At 40.9% G+C, this 21,119-nt stretch overlaps 1 protein-coding gene across 2 annotated transcripts in view; it reads left to right on the top strand.

The window, feature by feature from the left end:
• SRGAP3 (SLIT-ROBO Rho GTPase activating protein 3) overlaps positions 1-21,119 on the top strand; it is a 77,732-nt gene that overhangs the window by 35,406 nt on the left and 21,207 nt on the right. For both annotated transcript variants that reach the window (XM_069966651.1, XM_069966650.1), the window contains exons 2-6: positions 13,109-13,304; positions 15,152-15,314; positions 16,750-16,812; positions 18,180-18,365; positions 20,305-20,433. In XM_069966651.1, the coding sequence (XP_069822752.1) occupies positions 13,109-13,304; positions 15,152-15,314; positions 16,750-16,812; positions 18,180-18,365; positions 20,305-20,433 (737 nt within the window). The remainder of the gene's footprint in view (positions 1-13,108; positions 13,305-15,151; positions 15,315-16,749; positions 16,813-18,179; positions 18,366-20,304; positions 20,434-21,119) is intronic.

Genomic DNA, 21,119 nt, shown 5'->3' with positions numbered 1-21,119 from the left:
AATTCTCCAGGCATCTCTAGCTAACCTGCCTCTGAATCCTCTACATATATAATGGGCAGCAGCATGTCAGCTGTCTGGGCCTGCATTAACCTCTTCAGTGCTAAGTGGAGATAATTGGGTGCCTGTAATGGTGGACAGTAGCATGCAGGGTCAAAAGATGGCTCACCCTTAGTTGTCATTCATTTAATAATTTGGCTGCCAAATCTGTTGCTGTTGGGGATTGTATGCCAGGGCATAAATGCATGATATTACCTTGTGACACAGCAACAGGGGATGCATAGGCTGTAGCTGCACCAGGCCCCTGTATATGAGGGGGTCCATAAATGCCCATGCACCATTATTTCGTACAGTGACAACTGCATTGAAAGGTGCATGACAACCAAAATGGCCACCACTGCAGTAGCTTAGTGGGATGTACTATAAAATCATGACAGGGATCTATCTAAGCCAGAACAAACATCTCACTATATAAGCTACTATTTCATGGTTATGATGTATGTAGATCCTTATGAGGATTGATGATTCACATATGGTGGTAAGGGACATGGTAAGTGACTTTGCAGCAGGTTCTTGAAGCTTTGATGGTTCGTCTATATTAAGTAATCGGTAAATGTAGATTATACATGGCTGATGTGATGCAGCTGATAGTGGGTCCTGTGGCTGATCATCTTCTCCGATGTCAGACCTGGTTGTGCAGACATGTCGGACAGTCCTGGCTTCAGAATGCAGCTCTTTTCCCTCGTCACCTTGGTAACTCCGGGAATGGCTCCAGCCGGATCATGCATGACTGCAGAACAATATTTAACTCTGCCTGGAATATTCTGCATCTTGGCCAGAGCCAGTGGCGAGTCATATGTCTTGTCCTGAGGTTTAGAGGGGGCAGATTAAGGAGGAGAATGATTGTGAAACCCAGGAATAGGCTGAGAAGGTGTATGTCTGCAAGTGGGAAAGGACACAAACAAGTATGTCAGGGCCAGACCGTAGTCTGTGGAGAACTGCATAGCTATACCATCATAGCTATACCATAGCTATACCATCACAGAGTTTAATATGAAATATTATATATATATATATATATATATATATATATAGAATATTATGTAATAGGGGAGTGTGTTGAGGGGGGCAACAGAAGGGAAACCATTGTGACTGTATGGACATAGTGATGAGTTATGTTTGTGTTGGCCTGAATAACACCCCCCACCATACACTTAGCCTGGACAATTTGGCTGAAAGGCTTTGGTCATCCGATAGTCTAAGCTCAGCAGATCTGCCATTACATCAAGTGTTCTGCTGGGTCAGTAAATCCTTCTGATCAATCCACTTGCTGGGTTTGGACAGATTATCGATTCCCGATACTGCTAAATGGTTAATGGAGCACAGGGTTATTTATGGAGGAGTATTCGTGGTTTTGTATCAGCTTTCATGTGGAATATTTTAGTTTCTGCTTTTATGTTTCACCAGGAAAGATAAGGAATGTTCCGGTGACTCCGCGCTCAGAAGGTTGGCAGATTCAATTTCCTCTTTTCTAAAGACTAAAGAAGGTGGCAGAATAATGTTATGGGAATACCCGGGAACGTTCATTTATCATAAGCGAGAGATAAGGGCTGAGCTGTATTATCACTGTATAGGAAGAGCTCTTCACTATTTAAAGGAGAACCTTCTCTAACATTATCCACATAAAGCATACATAGTAGCTTATTCTTAGAAGATTTTACCAGTATTATTTTCATTTCTAATGCCAAGTTATTAAGTAGTTGAAGTTGCAACCTGCTGTGAGAAGGGCTTCTTTCCTTTGACAACATTTCTTGCCTTTCACATTAGGGGATTAGAATGTGGTCTTTATTATAATAAAGTATTAGGTTCTCTACCCTAGTCACATGTAGAGCTGCATTCATACTTCTGCTAGTACACCATTACCAGAGGGTAGTACATTATGGGAACTCAGTATTAGGTTCTTTACTTAAGTCACATTAAGAGCTGCATTCAGTATATTATTACCAGAGAGTAATATATTGTACATTATTCATGTATCGTAGTTGTATCATGTAGTAAGAGATCATTTTTTCAGGTGACATGTTCATGTAGATAAACAGTTGTCTGTTTCCAAGGACAACTAACAGAATTGAAAGTAGCTCTGGAGGTGATTGGAGTATAATAAGAGGATGAGAATAGGATAAATTAGGTAAAATACATGTAAAAATAAGGTTTTAAGAGTCTGCTGCGGGTCACGTGCAGGGAATCTACAGTGTTTATGTACCAAAATGAAAAAGAAAAATGGCCCACATTTACTATACCTGATGCACCAGAATGTTGGCCCATGTGCCACCTTTATTATACTATATGCAACAAAAAAACAGGAAAATGCACTTTTCTTGGCAAGTGCATGGCCTACCAAGTAGGGGCAAAGCATTGGCGGAAAGGGTGCATGTCTAAAAGAACATCACATTTTGGCTTACTAGATTTGCCTGAAGTATGCCAACTAATGGTTAGTGTAAACTGAAATTTGTCAGTGAAATTCACTTTGCTTTCACACGTTGCTTTGTTGGTGCATTTCTGCTGTGATTTTGGTAAAATTATAGCAACAGTGGCACAGTTTTAGCACAATTTGTGGATTTTTGCAGCAATTTTACTGAAGTTGAGACAAAAAAGCATCAACATTGCAATGTGTGAATACAGTTTTAGAAAAGACAGACTACAGTAGCTGGAGCCACTGTGATAAATCAGTGTATTTCAAGTCTGTTCATCTAAGGGCCCTTTTACATGGTCCAACGGCTGCTACAAGTGAGCACTAAATTCTGTGTTTGATCCTTATTTGCTTTGTCTTCACAAGGTGCGATCAATTGTGCGACCCATTCAATGCATCATTGTGAACTGTACATCAGCCAACTACAATGCATTTAATGGGCTGCGCAAAAGATCCGCTCAGCTGATGAAGGAGCGTTTTCTTGTTTATTGGCTGAATGCTTGTCTTCTTACACAGACCAATTGTTGGCAATTCCTAGGAACACTAATTTGTCCATGTAGAAGGCCCCCAAGTTTGTAATTAGAGATTAGCGAACTCCAATGTATTTAAAAACCGTTGTAGATCAGTTGTAGAAACTCTACAGCAAATTCACGTAAAGTTACCCTAAAGTTGTGACATTTATCTTTATCTGTAAATAGCAGCCCCCCACCCCCAAATCCTGTGTCCTAGTCTTGTCATTATAATAAGACTTGATCATAATTTGGTTGTTAATTGTAGAAAGAATGGTTCAGCAATTTTCCATTTTAGATATATTTGCTTGTAAATGAGAACATTATACCTGAAGGCTTAAAAGCTGTACAGACTGAATAGCACTCATAGCTGTGGGTTTGGTATAGTTGTAGACAATAGTCTTTGAGCTAAACACATTAGCAGCACAAATGTCTCAGCATTACAATATATCATTGCAGGTAAAATCAAGTGAGTGGACTGGATACACTGTAACAAGTCTTCAGCTGTGAGAAGTATTAGCGCATGCCTAATTTTTTGGTTACTTTTAGGGATAAGCGATTGTGTGTGTGCGTAAGAAGTAGCACTATTTCTGTCCATTGTTATAACTTATACATGACATTTTTAATCAGATATTTGCTTTACAGTCTCTTAGGGGGGGATTTATCAAACATGGTGTAAAGTGAAACTGGCTCAGTTGCCCCTAGCAACCAATCAGATTCCACTTTTCATTCCTCACAGACTCTTTGGAAAATGAAAGGTGGAATCTGATTGGTTGCTAGGGGCAACTGAGCCAGTTTCACTTTACACCTTGTTTGATAAATCTCCCGCTATGTTCTTAAATGAACTCTAACATTGGGTTGTCCCTGGTCTGGTAGGGGGGGGGGGGGTCTAGCCCTTATTGTTTCTATACACTGCATACACAGAGAAGAGGGAATCCTGCTCCTCTACACATACACACCCTAAGGAGCAGCAACATGGAGTAGTTGAGTAGTACTGACCAGTCTCAGCTTTGAATCAAGCCCTTGGTTGATATCTAATACTCTTGTGCAGTTTTTGATGTTGTTGTAACTTTAGTCTCTCTTAACTTACTCCTGTCATCTCCCTCTTCACTCTCTGTATAGAGTTTGGTTGCGTCAATCTCCCCTTGGCAGCCCTACCTAACCCACCAAACGGCATCACTAAACGGCATTTAATTCATAACATAATTTTTTTTTTTTGATGTTTGTAACCCAGCTTGCACCTGCGTACGGCTACCCCTTCTTGGGGCCCATCGATGGGGGTGGGGGGGGGGAAGAGTAGGACATTGTAATGGAGACTCAGTAGAGCTTCTAATTTATGTGTCTGGCTATTGTGGCAGCTAGCAGTGATCCAAGAAATGCTTCTCCTATGATAGTAACTTCCTCTGCCTCCTCCTAAGACCCATTTTTGCTCTGAAGCCACTTCTTCCGAGTGCTCCCCGCAGAGCTTCTAATTACAGATTACAAAATTACTTGGAACTAAAATAAGAGCCGGAAATAGAGGCTTTAAAGGTGCAGACAGAGAGTGCAAGGTGTCAGCTTTATCTGCCGGGACACACAGGCTCTGCCAAGGGAATCCCCGGCGGATCAATCTGCACAGATAAACTGCAGCACAGAGCGACGCTTTACACTCCGCGCAGTGCAGCTTTCATCGCTTTGTCCTGAAACGCGACGTCCCTTTCCTCTGTCTCTATGGGCCGAGCCACATGTGTTTGCGGTTTAAGTAGCAATTATATAAAATACAAGCATTGTAATTTGTCCTCCGAATGCCAAGCAGAAGACAAGAACCACTGTAATGTGACACGTAGCAGAGTTAACCCTTTTAAGTGTTTTGTAAAAGATTTACATTATGGTTATTGTCGAGGTGCCTTCCCAAAGAAGGCCTGCTGTTGTTGGCTGTCTCCTAATTAAGTTGGAGAATGGGTCCGGATCCCCTCTCCCACACCATGCACTTAGAATGAAGACACAGACAACGTATCTTGCAAACAAGTCTGGTGTAAATGGGCCCAGTTTTTTATTATGGTGATCACATTTTATAGACAGATAAAATATAGGGTGGTAACAAATGCTAATAAGGCCTAGATGAGGCGGTGCTAGTGATTTAGATATTCAGTCATGCGCAATAGCATCTATATTAGTATCCATTATTATTATTTAAAAAGGTTAGAACAACACATTCTGTGCAATGATACTTTCACATTATTCCCACTGTAACAGACAGTCAGCTTTCCTCTGAGAATGTCCTTGAACACTGATAAACATGTCTCTGAGGGAAATAGTTCTTGAGACAAAACATTCTTAGGTAAGCAATGTTCCAACTATCTCTGAGAACCCACCTTTGTTTATACAGAAAAAACCAATGGATATGAATGTAAAATGCAAAGTCATACACTATATACGTCATCAACTTCAAAAAACTAATAACTATGGATATATTTTGACAGATATGGTATTAAATGTTCAATTAAAATTGTTTACATAAGGATGTTGATACATACATAAGGATGCTAAAAAACATTTGTTATCTGCTTATGAGAATTATAGAATAACATTTATTATCTGCTGGGAACAGGTTCATTATCTGCTGGGAACAGGTTCAGTCACATAGGAGAGTTCCATAATCTCGAGACCAGCTGTATATCCTTGAACAAGTTCAGTGAAAGTTCCATGAGAAAAAGTCTTATTGTTTCTTTCAAACTTTGGATGGAAAAGGATTTATTTTTCTTTCAAACTTTGGATGGATTAACTCATTCCTCTCAGTGTCCCCCCTTTTTGGCGATGATGAAGAAATCTGGGTCCTGGACAGGATTAAATCCCAATATGTACCCTAAACACTCTCTAACCGCGGGTTGTCAGGGTGCGGATGCTTCTGGGTCCAACACCATCACCTAGAGCCACATGGGCATATCCTCCTCCAAGAGATTTCCTCATCATAACGCCAATCTAGAAGGAAAAGAAACAAACATCATTACTTATAGAGTATAAGATTTAGTCTTTGTAACTTTCTGACAACAACAGCATAATCCTTTGATTACACAATAGACCAATAAAAGAAACATCATGATCTGACACATCCCCCCTTGAGTAGCAGTCAGAAAATCAAGCACCACAGTGTGCTGGTTAAGTTGCCTCTGCACTGCTACTGAGGTGTTGAGTATATCCAGTATGTCAAATATCTGATCATCTAAATAGTCTGTGGCTTCAACTAATTTGTCCCAAGTTTGCATCACCATAAGATACAGAAATAAAGTACTAAAAAATTTGTTGAGAGTTATAGATGGCGGAACAAACTTACAGCAGATGAGATAGGTAGGTCTGCAATAACCGAAAGAAAATACTAAACAATGGGTGAGTCTGTACAGTATACATAAATATACAGCTTAGTTACAACAAAACAAATAAAAGCTTATTATCAATACCCAAAATAACATATATATATGACAAATACCTCTCCGGATTTTATCAAAATAACCAAACCTTATTGTCTTATCACTGTATATAACAGACGTGACTCTATAACAAGGACTTTAAAAAGTTTCTGAAAAAGGAAAGTTTAGATGTGAGCAAATCTTATCTCATGGCAAAATTAAAATAAAAAGTTGATTGACACATAAATTAAAAACAGCACAACAGGTAAATGCAATAAAATCTCCACAATGTGACCTACTATGTAACCACTAGATTCACTTATAATAACCAGATAGTGAATTCACAATCTTCAGTACCGGATTCTCAAAATTTCCACTTCTTTTTAGTCTTTTTACTTTATTTTGTACCTAGAAAACGTCTTTATGATTAGATCCCACAGGTCTAATGACTGGTCGCATGGTCACATCTCTTCCTGTACATAATCATATAGTATTATACATACACCAATAATATGAAGTGACTGGGCGCTTATTACCGATATAATATTTGGATCCTACTGAATTGTCTCTTGTCTGACTGAGATCATCACATATTACACATAAAATAACCACCATAGAAATAAAAGCAAAGTGTAAACGATACATCAGCTAAGGTTTCAAAGCCTTTTTATGAGAATAATATATCATATGATCCTTTTTGTAATAGTAGCATTGGTATAGATCCTTTATCCTTAAACCCATCTTTTGACTGACAGGCCTCTTTACAGACACTTGGACTCTTGGCCTCAGTTATATCGCTTCTTTTAAGGCCACTAGTATCACCTCAGACATTGGCTTTGTTGTCTCCCATAGCTTTGGCTTGACCTGTAAAGAAGACACCAATACAAACAAGGAGATACCTATATAGGCCACCTGTGGCAGGTGGATGACGTCCACTTACATTCCCTGAAACAGGCAGGAAGATGACAGACTATGCAGACAGGCACTTTACCGTGTTACTTACAGTAGGTTATGGCAGGTGTAGACAATACAGCCGTACACAACCCTCTCTGCTATATTTGTTGTCCCCTGGGCCGCCCAATGTGAGGATACTATACACCACATTACACATGGCTTCCTTCTGCTGGTTTTGTCAGATCACTTACAGTGGGATACAAGGCTGTCGGCAAATAGTTATTGGATGCCATCTTTACCCTGTACCTCTTCTCCATCCGCTGGTCTCACAGCTTGTTGCTGATTGTTTCTGGAAAAGACTTAAAAACAAACAGATCCACATCTCCTCCTCCACCTGTACACTATGTACGGTTACCTCAGGAAGAGACTGGAAACATCTCCCCATTCCCTTGTACGCTTTGTACGCTGTTACCTTGGGAAGAGCACAGAAACCACCGCATCACCAGCTTCATCCATCACCCTTTTTGGCATCAGGGTTTGTCTGCGTGAACGTTGCGTCAGCCGCTCTATGGCAGCTTTTCTTCACATTACACAGTTTTTGGTTTTTTTTCTTTTTTTTTCAAGTGTTTTTGGTAAGCCCAGGGACCAAACAAATCTCTAATTTGCCAATTAACCCATAATGGTGGGCTTCATATAGACATCTGCACAGTTACCTTCAACCATCCTACATGTCTCAGTGATTGTCCTCACCTCCAGCTTATGGCAGGAGCAGTTTCTGCAGTGGAACGTCACTCTGCATGGCGGTAACATATATCCTTGCGTCTTGTGTCATCCATCTTGAAAAGTCTGAGATAATCTACAATGAAAACTTTTAAACTTTCATTAATATTTGAGCTTTCAATTACATTTTCATCTTTCACAATTTAAAATATCAAAATTGGCTACTCCATCAAAATGGGCTGCTCCCATTTCCATACACAAAATATATATATATATTGGGGGCATAAGGAGTGCAGACTGGAGCTATGGATATGGGTTTGGCTTTACTAGGGATAAAACAATACATATATATTCATGAGCTAGTCTGCCATAATCATCACAAAACTGTTAACCCTAAAAATAAAAACATTAAAAAAATAATCAAACTCTGTACACTCGTCCCATATTAAACTTCTTTTGATAAAAAAATTAAATAAATCAGCTGAAATGAATATTCCTTCAATCCGCTGCTCTTATCAGTAAACAGAACACTCTGTAACCTCACTTCACTTCTAACCTTGAGCAGTGAAATCATAGATACAAGAGTTAAAACTGGAAGTTTTTTTTTCTAACATCCTTGAAGTTACAGAAGATATCAGCGCTGTGCTCTTATGCACCAGACTGTAACCTTGGACAGTGGCCCACATACTTATTACTTAGTAGGAAAAAAACAAGTTGCGTAGAACTTATTAGGATAGATGTGTACACATATATACACATATATACATATATATATATATATATATATATATATATATATATAAACACTTGTTCAATAAAGTTACATAGAAATATATATTACAGTAGTAAGTTACTACTCCTTAGAAATATATATATTTTACTGTAGTGAACTACTTCTTTTTTGAAATATCATACGTTGAGGACACACACTTAAATAAAAACTGCTTACAATATATATATTGGGATATATATATATACCTACAACATACTTTTTCTCTCTGACTCCTCCTACTGACACTTCCGTATAACAATCTTATACACTAATAGATCTACTAGACCTGGCTCCTTCAAACAGTCTCATTGCTTTTCCTTCCTACAAACCTTTGTCTAACTTTCCTCACCATCAGGTAATAATATTCATTAATAAATGTGCAAAACAGTTGTTAGACTCTATCGGAGAGTCCTGTGCCCGCCCCCTCAGTGACACTAAGCAGTATGGGCGGAGGACAGAAATGCCAGGAGTTAAAATGGCCACCGGACTAGATAACCGGATATAGGGGTGTTGGCTTAGGGCATGGTTTTGAGACGTCACAATTATAATACAGACGTGGATGATATGGGGAGTGGTTGGCTTTCAGTCGCCATCTTTGAGGGCTGATTACAAAAAAGTGGCGTAGCTAAATAAACAAATGTTCCACGGTCGGGACAACAGAAAATGATCAACATTTTGTAACACGTAACATACTTCCAAAGCGGAACACCAGCTTAGTAAGACTGGCTGAAATACAACAGTATATAATGTAGGAGCGTACATTACATTACACTACACTAACAGCTCTGATTCTTTTTTTTCCCTAATGCTGCTTGCATGTGATCTGCAGCCCTCAGAGCTGGTTGATGGCCTTGTACAAAACATAACAAATAACACACATTATGTACTTTGTATGCTGCTTCACTACGCAGCATTAATTAACCTATTCAGCTCTCTCAGTACTGTATCTAGCAATGAGCTGGACTGTTCTCCTTGTCTGAGTACGTGGCTTTGTACTTAGACACTTACATGGCAATGTACACTATTTGAGGTTAGGCTGCCACCTCCACAAAAGGCATTGGTCTTACTATCAGGTAAGGGGCACTTTAAATCAAAGTAACTACTTCAACAGCCGACCAAAGGGAAGATTCCTGCAGAACAAAGGGTCTATACGCCACCATTGGAGGTAGGTTGGCTTTTCGCAGGATCTGGGGTTTGTATACAGATATAAACTGGGTACAATGGTGTAACATAATGATGTGGCTTGGGTCTGCCACACAAACTACAATATTCTGTCTTATCTAGATATTGCTGGTAACCGGCACATGACATGTCCACCCATTATCAATTATTAACCCTCCCCTTGTTTCTTGGACTTTAGTCCAAGTATTGGGGTTAAAAAACAGCATCGTGTTGGATGTTAAAATATTTCAACATTGCTTTTGCCCTTTTTCTCTTGTTCTTTGCCATATCGGCAGGTCACTATGTGGGTTGCAGAAACCCCTTTTTGCTTGTTCTTTGCCATATCGGCAGGTCACTATGTGGGTTGCAGAAACCCCTTTTAATTCTGTGTGTCCCATTTTATATTACTTCGTGATCGTATAACAGGAGGCACCCAGAATGATCAACTGATGATTTTCTTTCTTGTGTCCTGTACACTTGTGACCACGGATCAATTACTTCGTGATCGTATAACAGGAGGCACCCAGAATGATCAACTGATGATTTTCTTTCTTGTGTCCTGTACACTTATGACCACGGATCACTACCAAAAGCTGGGACTTAGAATATTCCACGGTTCAGGGCTTCCTTCTCTTATGTTGAAATACACTCTTGCTGCTATGTAGATTGCAAAACAAGTTACCCCAAGTATACAGAGGACAGTAATTAGCATATTACAGATCTTTCCCTTGGAAACAACCAGACCACTGTCCAGCGTCCTTGTATAGTTAGGCTACTAGGCTCATTCCAAGGTGGTTTTAGCACTGGCACTGTTCCCACTGCACAACGCTCCGTGTCTATGAGGACCTGTGACAACCACGGCCGGGCTCTGGGTAACAGTTTTAGCCTGAATGAGCAATTCTTCGCCTACTATATACTAACCCTCACAGGCTAGGACAAACAGACATAGAACAGCCAACAAGAGGAGAACAAAGTTCAAATTAACACGCCTATCGTGAGTTCACTTTGATAACTTACTCTGCAGAGGTAGGTAAGAAAAGATGTGAAGGAGGAGAGCACAGAAAAGAGTAAACAAATTTTTTACTCTTACCTGGCCAGGTTTTGTGGTCTCCTTGTTCACCTCTCTCTCCCCTGGTACAGCAGTGCAGGTCATCCGATCTCCCGATGTAATGGGCGTGTCCCTGTTCGGGCGCCAATAATGTCGAGGTGCCTTCCCAAAGAAGGCCTGCTGTTGTTGGCTGTCTCCTAATTAAGTTGGAGAATGGGTCCGGATCCCCTCTCCCACACCATGCACTTAGAATGAAGACACAGACAACGTATCTTGCAAACAAGTCTGGTGTAAATGGGCCCAGTTTTTTATTATGGTGATCACATTTTATAGACAGATAAAATATAGGGTGGTAACAAATGCTAATAAGGCCTAGATGAGGCGGTGCTAGTGATTTAGATATTCAGTCATGCGCAATAGCATCTATATTAGTATCCATTATTATTATTTAAAAAGGTTAGAACAACACATTCTGTGCAATGATACTTTCACATTATTCCCACTGTAACAGACAGTCAGCTTTCCTCTGAGAATGTCCTTGAACACTGATAAACATGTCTCTGAGGGAAATAGTTCTTGAGACAAAACATTCTTAGGTAAGCAATGTTCCAACTATCTCTGAGAACCCACCTTTGTTTATACAGAAAAAACCAATGGATATGAATGTAAAATGCAAAGTCATACACTATATACGTCATCAACTTCAAAAAACTAATAACTATGGATATATTTTGACAGATATGGTATTAAATGTTCAATTAAAATTGTTTACATAAGGATGTTGATACATACATAAGGATGCTAAAAAACATTTGTTATCTGCTTATGAGAATTATAGAATAACATTTATTATCTGCTGGGAACAGGTTCATTATCTGCTGGGAACAGGTTCAGTCACATAGGAGAGTTCCATAATCTCGAGACCAGCTGTATATCCTTGAACAAGTTCAGTGAAAGTTCCATGAGAAAAAGTCTTATTGTTTCTTTCAAACTTTGGATGGAAAAGGATTTATTTTTCTTTCAAACTTTGGATGGATTAACTCATTCCTCTCAGTTATGTTGGGGGTTGTAGTGTTGTATGTAAAGGAACTAGTCATGTCCAGTGGTCAGACCATGTTGGGAGTTGTAGTGTTATAAGTATAGATTATAATAGACTTGCATTGTGGACAGGTTTAGTGATTGGGTCTTGTTTGAAGGTGCAGTATTCTATGCAGACAAAATAATAGAGGTGTGTTATTGGCATGTCCAGTGGTTGGGTTATGTCAATGATTGTGATCAGAAAGGCCCATTGGCCACATATCCCTAAACACATTCTTTGTGAGAACATTTTGATATTGCAGATTGAGGATGCATGAACTCCACAAATATTTTTATGTATGCAAAGATTATCGGGGGACCATTAGCTCAAGCTATGAGGACATAGTATGGAATAGGTGGGGTAGGCCCTGAGGAAATTCTAGGGCAGCTGTCCAAGGTCCTGACAAGAGCCCAAGGCAGGGTCCAGATGTTATGTCTCAGCTGTTCCTAATGCTGAACAGAATCATTGTAACTATGGCTGACACATTGTAGATGATGCCAAGGATAAATTGTATACAGTACATTTGCCTAAACACACTATATACAAATAGTTAACCAAAGATAAATAAAGCACCTCTAAGGCCAAAGTATATATTGGCTTCTTGTTGAAAGGCATGTATTGCAAATGTATTAACTATGGGGAAGATATTTTCCTGTACACAGTACACTTCCTGTCTGCTGTGCTGAAATACAAGGCCTTTGGATCCTGATTGACATGCCATGAGTGGTATTGCCACACTGCGAGTACCAGCATGATCCCTCTCTCATATAATAAAGGCTTGGAAGCATTGGAGAGGTCATATTGTATATGGAAACAGTCAGCAGATTGCGCTCTCATGTGACAGCGCCTTGTTCTTCATACTCTATGTTTAACTTTAGAATTGACTTGGGAGAAAACAACAAATGACATTGAAAAATCTTTGTTCTGGTTCTGGAGAACACGTGAAGCCTCCTGTACACTGTAATTAGCTGACCTCTTTCTCAAGGCTTCATCTCCTGCCAGGCAAGATATTAATGGTCTACCTTGGGGGCAGCGTGTTTGACCGTCCTTTCTCTATGTTTCTTTCTGTGCAGAGATCCGCAGCCAGCTGGTTGAACAGTTTAAGTGCCTGGAGCAACAATCCGAGTCCCGGCTGGCCCTTCTCCAGGACCTGCAGGAGTTCTTCCGCAGGAAGGCAGAGATAGAACTGGAATATTCCCGCAGCTTGGAGAAACTGGCCGAGAGGTTCTCCTCCAAGGTCCGCAGCGCCCGGGAGCAGCATCACTTTAAGTAAGCATGTCACCATGATGTCATGGAAAGGGAGGGGTTAATGTTTTAGCATGTGGGGGCAGTCACCATCCTCTCTACCTAAGCAATGGTATAATAATAAGCCTGTATAGATTACTAGTCATTTCAGATGTTTTTTTAGGCATGAAAGCCCCAGAACAACTTGGCCTTGATTTGCTGTCAGTTGGACAAACAAAGAATGAGGACATACTGTAGAACTGAATGAATTATAAGAACTTGATCCTGTGTGGAATGGGTAGTATCTTTAGGATATTGCCCCATTTTATAGGTGGTGCACTGATAGCAGTGCTTTTTGCTGCTGAAGATATTTTCCAGTATTGTTATAGGGAGAGATGGTGCTTACCACTAATACCCTCACAGATCACACTTGTTAGCCATGGGATGATATACAGCTTTGGCATAGGGGTCTCACTCAAGGTTTATGATTCTTTTGGTGAGAATTGGATGCAGCACCCCCTCCTATAAAGGTATCTGCAGCTCTTCAGGTGCAGGGATGTAATACTAGTGCAAAACTAGTAAGAGTAATTAAAGGTGTTCAGAGGGTATGTTCTCGACTAGTTCTCTGCGCCTTTAAGGGCCCTTACTACATAAGGAGAGAGCAAAGCTATGGGTGAACAATGAAGAAAGGCCATGACATATCATACGAACAGAATGTTGATGAAAGGCAAACCTTTTCAGGAGGAATTGTTCAGCAGTTTTAAAACTGCTGACATTGCTATATAGAGAAATGTAATCATATCTTGGGTTACAGTCATGCAACCTGCATGACCATCCTGATTTAACAACCCAGCTGCTACTATGGCTATAGCACAGGAGATAGATCCTACATCAAGTAACCTACATCAATCAAGTTATGCCCTGTTCACAGCATTCCGATTGCTGGGACCCCCTGAGATCTCAAGAACGAGGACCCGACTTTCCCTGACGAATAAAGTGGCTGTGGACATTCATCAAAGATGTGTTTATACTCCTCTCCCCATCCTCTGTATGGTTCTCGCAGTATTATAGAGGGGAGAGGGCAAAGGATGCTCTCCGGGGGGGGGGGGGGCAGTATTCTTATGGCGCTCACCGGGAAAGTGTGGTGTTAGTGTCACCAACCACAGGTGGCTTCATTTTCATTTTGATGCAGGACCTTCATACTTTAGCTTACACCTTAGCTTAGAGGGTCTAACACAAACTCAGGCTTCTTTAACATGCTGGATCTTGTAGTCCCTTCCTGTTCATGGCATTGCTGCGAAATCAAGCTTTCTGGTTTCTGTTTTTCTTCTAGGGGGGAATTTCATCATTCTATTACTAAGCTCAATTCCCATTGATTTTCTGTCTGTACAAGAATTATCACTTATTAAGGACAATGGAGGTTAAGGACAATGATAAATGTCGGCTTGGCATTTATGGCTCTACTATTGGTGCATAGTATTTACTGCGCAGGAGAAGACTTGCACAGCGCAGCATTTTTCACTAGGAACCTGTCCTAACAGCCTGGGTTTTATCTAGTTCTATTTGGGCAAACTGTAAGGCAGATTTTCCTACTTATTTACAGATATGGACAGGAGGCATGTATCAGCTTTCTCAGAAATAGATAAAAATGTAGAACTTAAAACTTGTTATGTAATCCATTTGAGAACGGTAATAAGAGCCATGTTGGTGGCCACCCAACTTTTAAGAAACAGGTATAAATAAGAAACAGCTAAATATCCTGATAGAACAGACAAGGTTCTTCTGTCTTTAGTATTGTTTATTTTCGTCAATGCATATATGTATGTATATATATATATATATATATATATATATATATATATATATATATATATATTCTTGTTATTTTCCAGGAAAGATCAGCATCTCCTCTCTCCTGTGAACTGTTGGTATCTGGTCCTGGCCCAGACCCGGCGTGAGAGTAAAGACCATGCCACATTGAATGACATCTTTCTAAACAATGTCATTGTCAGGCTGTCACACATCAGTGAGGATGTCATCAGGCTCTTCAAAAAGGTGAGGATGAGTGGGACGAGTCTGTCATTTCCTTAAGAATGTCTACAAGCTGCTGTATCCTGTGTATGGGGAGGCTCCCAACGCACTGGGTCCCGTTAGGCCCTTTTCACACTGTTTTAACACTGCTCTATGTTCCAGGGTAGCTGGCAGATTGTACAGTAAACATAGATCCACTTTACCTATTGGAAGACACAAGTAGGTCATCCACTGGGTGGTTTGCTGGCTGGAATAGCATAGACTTTTGCTCTAATCTATAGAGCAGGATACAATAAAAAGTATACAGTACTATGACATATACGTCTTATAGCATGGGATATATGACGGCTGCCACTAAATGGCTTCTGACATAAGAATACATCAGAATTATATGTCAAAGAGTCCCCTGGTGTATACCTTGGATGGACACTGAGAGACTCAGTGTGATGTTTGACTTACTGTAAAGAGTCTTGGGATCCACAGTGTTAACGTCTCATAGGTCTATTATATTTCATACATCAGTTAAAGGGAAACTGTCAGCTCTATATCATGGTCAGAGCTGCAGATAGTGAATTGAGAGACAGAGCAAATGGTACCCACCTCTTAGCTAATTGCTATTTGCAAAGTTATAAAATCATGCTTTTCTTCCAAGCTTGAGTGTCATAAAGGCTGTGCTGAGCTGAAGCATGCAGGCCTCCTCCCCCCTTACCTGCTCTGAATGATTGATGTTTAGGGTTTGACTTCCAACACTGGGCATTGCACATCAATAATGCAGGGCAAATGTATTGTGAAAACAGCCTTCCACATTTTTATCTTAATAAAGATTAATTGTTGTAGTATGATTATTTTAGCTATTTTCTTAGGTTTGAATTGAAAGTTTTTACACCAGTCTATTTTATAACAGCGGTCATTATTAGTGTAAAAACGGCGTCATTGTGAAATAACAGGTGTTATTTGGCCTCAAAATCAGTCTTAAAAAAGATAGCTGTGAAACAGGCAAAAATAGATGGTGTTGGAACATAGCTTAAGGCTGGAGAAAAAGTTCTAAGACTCAACACATCTGTACAGCTGTATCCACTCTAAATCCTGTGTGAATATATTGGGGGCACAAATCTCTCTTTGTTACAATGTGTCAGCGCAGGTAAAATGTATCAGTCTGAGGGCAGCTCTAAAGAATGTTTTAATTCACTAACAAAAAAAACATTGAGATCTTGCATTGAAAAACAAATGCCTTATTGGCTTGCAGCTAAGCTATTGTCCCTATGAGAGCCCTTCCTGTCCTGTGCTATATTGATTATTAGGGGGCTGCTGTCTAAACCACCATTACCAACATGCAAGTGGATATATATACTTACATTGATCTGGACCTTGATTTTGATCCAGAAGCCAAAGCACAAAGTCTAGTGTATATAATAGTTGTATTTCTTTGTATCTTTATAAAAATATTATTGTCTTGCAGAGTAAAGATATTGGTCTGCAAATGCATGAGGAGCTGGCAAAAGTCACAAATGAGCTGTATACGGTGAGTGTCCTGGAGGAATATTGTTCTCGAGGGGTATTGTTTCGCCTTGCAGACCATGAGCTGACTGTTGCTTGTTCACAGAGCCTATTACATGGCTGGGTAATTGTGCAGGGATGGCTGCACGAACAAAGGGTGGATTGTTAGTGGGTTTCTTTGCTGCAATCAGCCATTGGCCGTACATTTCCTATTACACAAGGAGATGTGTGGCTGATGGCCGATGATTTTTTGCCAGGGCGATATCAGCCACTTCAGACTATACTCACCCTGTATAATAGGGCCCTTAGAGCCACTGTTCTCTGGGGAAAAGTATACAAATCATCTCTCCTCCAGATGATAAACAACTGTCTCTAGTGCCACCTGTTGGAGATAGCTTTCCTATAAGTCAGTGTTCTTGAAACATCTGTATAAATATGGAAGAGCCTGCTGTCTATGACTGCACAATCTGCCTCACCGGCCCTACACCACTTGCTGCTAGAATACTGATAAGGTAACCCTGTAAACCTTATAAACAAAGAGAGCTAAACATATAAGGAAAGTACCCAGCACGTGCACTGACTAGTGCCCTGGAGTCAGCAACTTTTACCTATTTGAATTAGGATCAATATGCTACAATAATGGTGAAATGCAAGGATGCAGTACCTGTTCACTGTGTTAGGATGGATCTGCTTCCAATTAGGGATGCATGTAGGCTGGAAGGTGTTCATTGCATTAGGATAGCTGGCTTCTGCAACATTGCTTCCAGGTACTAAACGTCCATAGTGGAGGCGCCCTGGCCAGTGGAACACTCCATTAATGCTGCACAGCGATTCCCCACGTAGAGTTCGGATCAGTGACATCACTGTCGGCAGTATGGATCCTCGTATCTGCCACAAATCACTAAAGCCTTTCAACAACTAAGTACGGTTGTCTTCAAAGACAACCCTATCCAGTTGTTGAAACGCATTGGTGATTTGCAGCATTAACGGAGCACGCCACTGGCCGGGGCTTCTCTGCATTGGTACTAAATGTACCTGCAAGGGATGTTACAGAAGCCAGCTATCCTATTGCAATGAACACCTTCTAGCCTACACGCATCCTCGATTAGAAGTTGACAAACAACACAAACAGGTACCACATCCTTGCATTTCACCTATATTGTATCATATTGATCATTATATGAAAAGGTAGATATTGCTGACTCCAGAGCAATGTTTTTGAAACATCACTAGGAATTTTAGGTAAGACAGAATCTCCTCCAAGTGGTAGGAGACACCCATCTGTAGATAGTCATATTGGGGTACAAAATAGGGTGCTGGCAGGGTGAGAAGTCTTCAACGTAGCTCTCTTAGGAACTAATTTGAAAGTATCACCTCTTGAATCACTTGTAGGTAATGAAGACATATCATATGTACCACTCAGAAAGTATTAACGCTGAAAGCAAACTGAAGGACGCTGAGAAACAGGAGGAGAAGCAGTTCAGCAAGTCTGCAGAGCTTGGACCCAATGCCCTGCGCCACGAGGACAGACAACAGAGACGCAGCTCTGCCAAAAAGATTGAAAAGATGAAGGAGAAGGTGGGGGTTGTTGTATGCTGTATGAGATTACTATGGGTATGGAAAGCAACATACTGCAGGAATTAAGGTGTTAAAAAGACACTGTTGTGGACTCTCTAAACAACCTATCACAGCTCCTCTATCATTTTGGCAGAGCTGAAAGCTGAGCTGTGATTGGTCGCCGTGGGCAGTGTACACCAGTGTACTGCTCCGGAGCTGGTGTAAATTTTTGCCTGGTTTATGCCTGTTTCCAGATGTAAATCTTGATAAATGAGGCGCGGTGGAGGCACGCCTCCGCCCGGCCTTGCTGCGCTGCCCCTGCCTGCTCATCAGGCAGTCAGTGGTTATAGCAGGTGTTCTCCAGCAAGAAGGCAGCACTCTGATAAATCTCCCCCTTTGTGTTTCACTATGTGCATGTTGTCAGTGAATGGAAACCTCCTTGTTTGTGTGAGTGTCGTCTAACTCTGCATCAGCCTGAGCAGCATGTTATAAGAACATGTTGTCTGGATTGAATACCAATGCAACACATATGTGAAAAGCATACAATGCAAGTATGATTCAATCCACTGACAGCAAACAAAGATCTTAAGAATTATGAGGAAATTAAAGTTACAGAGGATTTTATAGAAAGTATACAGACCTTTTTTTAATGCAGCAAGGTAAGGGTCCATTTACACAGAAAGATTAGCTGACATATTATCTGCCAAAGATTTGAAGCCAAAACCAGGAGCAGACTATATACAGAGATCAGGTCATAAAGGAAAGCCTGAGATTTCTCCTCTTTTCAAATCCATTCCTGGCTTTGGCTTCAAATCTTTGGCAGATAATCTGTCAGATAATCTTTCTGTGCAAATGGACCCTTACAGATGGGGTGAGAATTAACGATGTAAACGAGCGCCGATCTGCTAGATCGGCACTTTTTTACTGGGCCTATTCCACGGCCCTGATGATTGTTACCGATGTCCTTGCAGCCCTTGTTTCATACATTACCTGTCCGGGCTGCAGGTCTTTTCCTTCTTCCTCCCGGTCCCGCTCCGCAGCAGCTTCGGAGCAGGGCTCTCTGAACTGACAGACCGCTCAGCCAATCACTGGCCGCGGCGGTTTCGGCCAGTGATTAGCTAAACGGTCTGTCAGTTCAGACAGCCCGGCTCCGAAGCTGCTGCGGCTCGTGACTGGGAGAAGGAGAAGACCTGCAGCCCGGACAGGTAATGTATGATGCTGCTTAAATCGTCGGTCGCCGCCGCGCACCGCTATTGCACCGTAGCGATGCGCTGGTGGCGAACGATGATTTTAGGTCTGAACCTAAATGAACGGTCAGCCTATGACACGATTATCGGCTGATCGTTCTCTCTATTTCACGGAGCGATAATCGGCCGAATAAATGTGCTACCTTCAAGGGCCAAAAAATATGGCTGCAATAAAAAAGAATAACAAAAAAAATGCACTGTACTTACTTTACCCGCTTTAGCGTCAGTGCCCCGATCGACTTTAATCCCTCTGTCACTTATCCTTATGACGGGCAGTAGACCTGTACTGGTAATATTCCGAATTGTATACAAAGCTTATTTACACAGAAAAAGAGGACAGAAACAGGCACCGGGTAGCCTGAAAACCGGAAGTGGTGGCGGAGCTGGCCATGTAAATATACACACTTATGTTCCCAGCAACCCCCACAGAATCTTTAATTATGACTAATGATTGGCAACCCCTTTAAGTAAAATCCTGTTGGCCCACTTGATTCATTAGGAGGCGCACTCCTTTTATCAGGCACTGCATGCTTTTGCCAAATTGCACTACAAGTCGACAAGAGGCGATGAGAGTTGCATTTGTACAAATCATCAGACTGTTTGGAATATTCCACATACTTTTACTAATAATCAATATTATATTTTATTTTTTATCTCACTGTTTTACTTTTTGTTCCCTACTTTCTGTTATTTGATTTTTTCTATGATTTCAGAGACAAGCGAAATACTCAGAGAACAAGCTGAAATGTACCAAGGCCAGAAACGAATACCTGCTGAATCTGGCGGCCACCAATGGATGTATCAGCAAGTACTACATTCACGACGTGTCTGATCTTATTGATGTGAGTGCTCCTTGTTGCTGCCATAAATAGCCACGCTTTATATTGTATATCTAAAAAGCATTTCTGAGGAATTGTATCTAGTCTGGAAAACCCTCTTAAAGCCAAAAAGCTTGGATTCCAGATTTAGGCTATGTTCCCACTTTAGGTACATACCGGAGAAATATTGACTGCCGAAAATAATGATCATGATCTTTGCAGCCATCAATATAACGAGACAGCCGCCTTTCCCCGCTATGTTCCTGAAATGGGAACGTAGCCTCATAGTGTAGTAAACCATTAGGGCAGAAGATAGATTTGTGTTTCAGTCATGGAGCAGAGTAGAGTAAATAAAATTGTAACAAACAGGACTAGGCCAGGACAGGCTTTCAGGGGTGAAAGTTTAGTTATTCCCATTCGCTGACAACAAGCAGAGGTTTTAAAAATGGTGAGTAAGTGAAACACAAAATCTATTAAAAGACTGCAGCACATTTCAGTATACAATTACAGTATTGTACAATATGAAGGTTTCCCGTTCCTTCCCTGCAATGTCCCTGCTGGGGGGCAGCAGATGGCTTCATTTCCTTGCTCTCAGCTGACTGATGATGATGGCCGGCCTCCTCTCTTCTTCTCTAATTTCCTCCTCTATGTGACAATGTAACATGGGGATGGCTGTCAGCACAGGACGGAGCCCAGGTGTTCAGCTCAGT

This window comes from Dendropsophus ebraccatus, chromosome 4 (genome assembly GCF_027789765.1).
Source record: "Dendropsophus ebraccatus isolate aDenEbr1 chromosome 4, aDenEbr1.pat, whole genome shotgun sequence".
Lineage (NCBI taxonomy): Eukaryota > Metazoa > Chordata > Amphibia > Anura > Hylidae > Dendropsophus > Dendropsophus ebraccatus.
The sequence above is the reverse complement of the archived record's forward strand: the minus strand, read 5'-3'. Positions and strand labels throughout refer to the sequence as shown.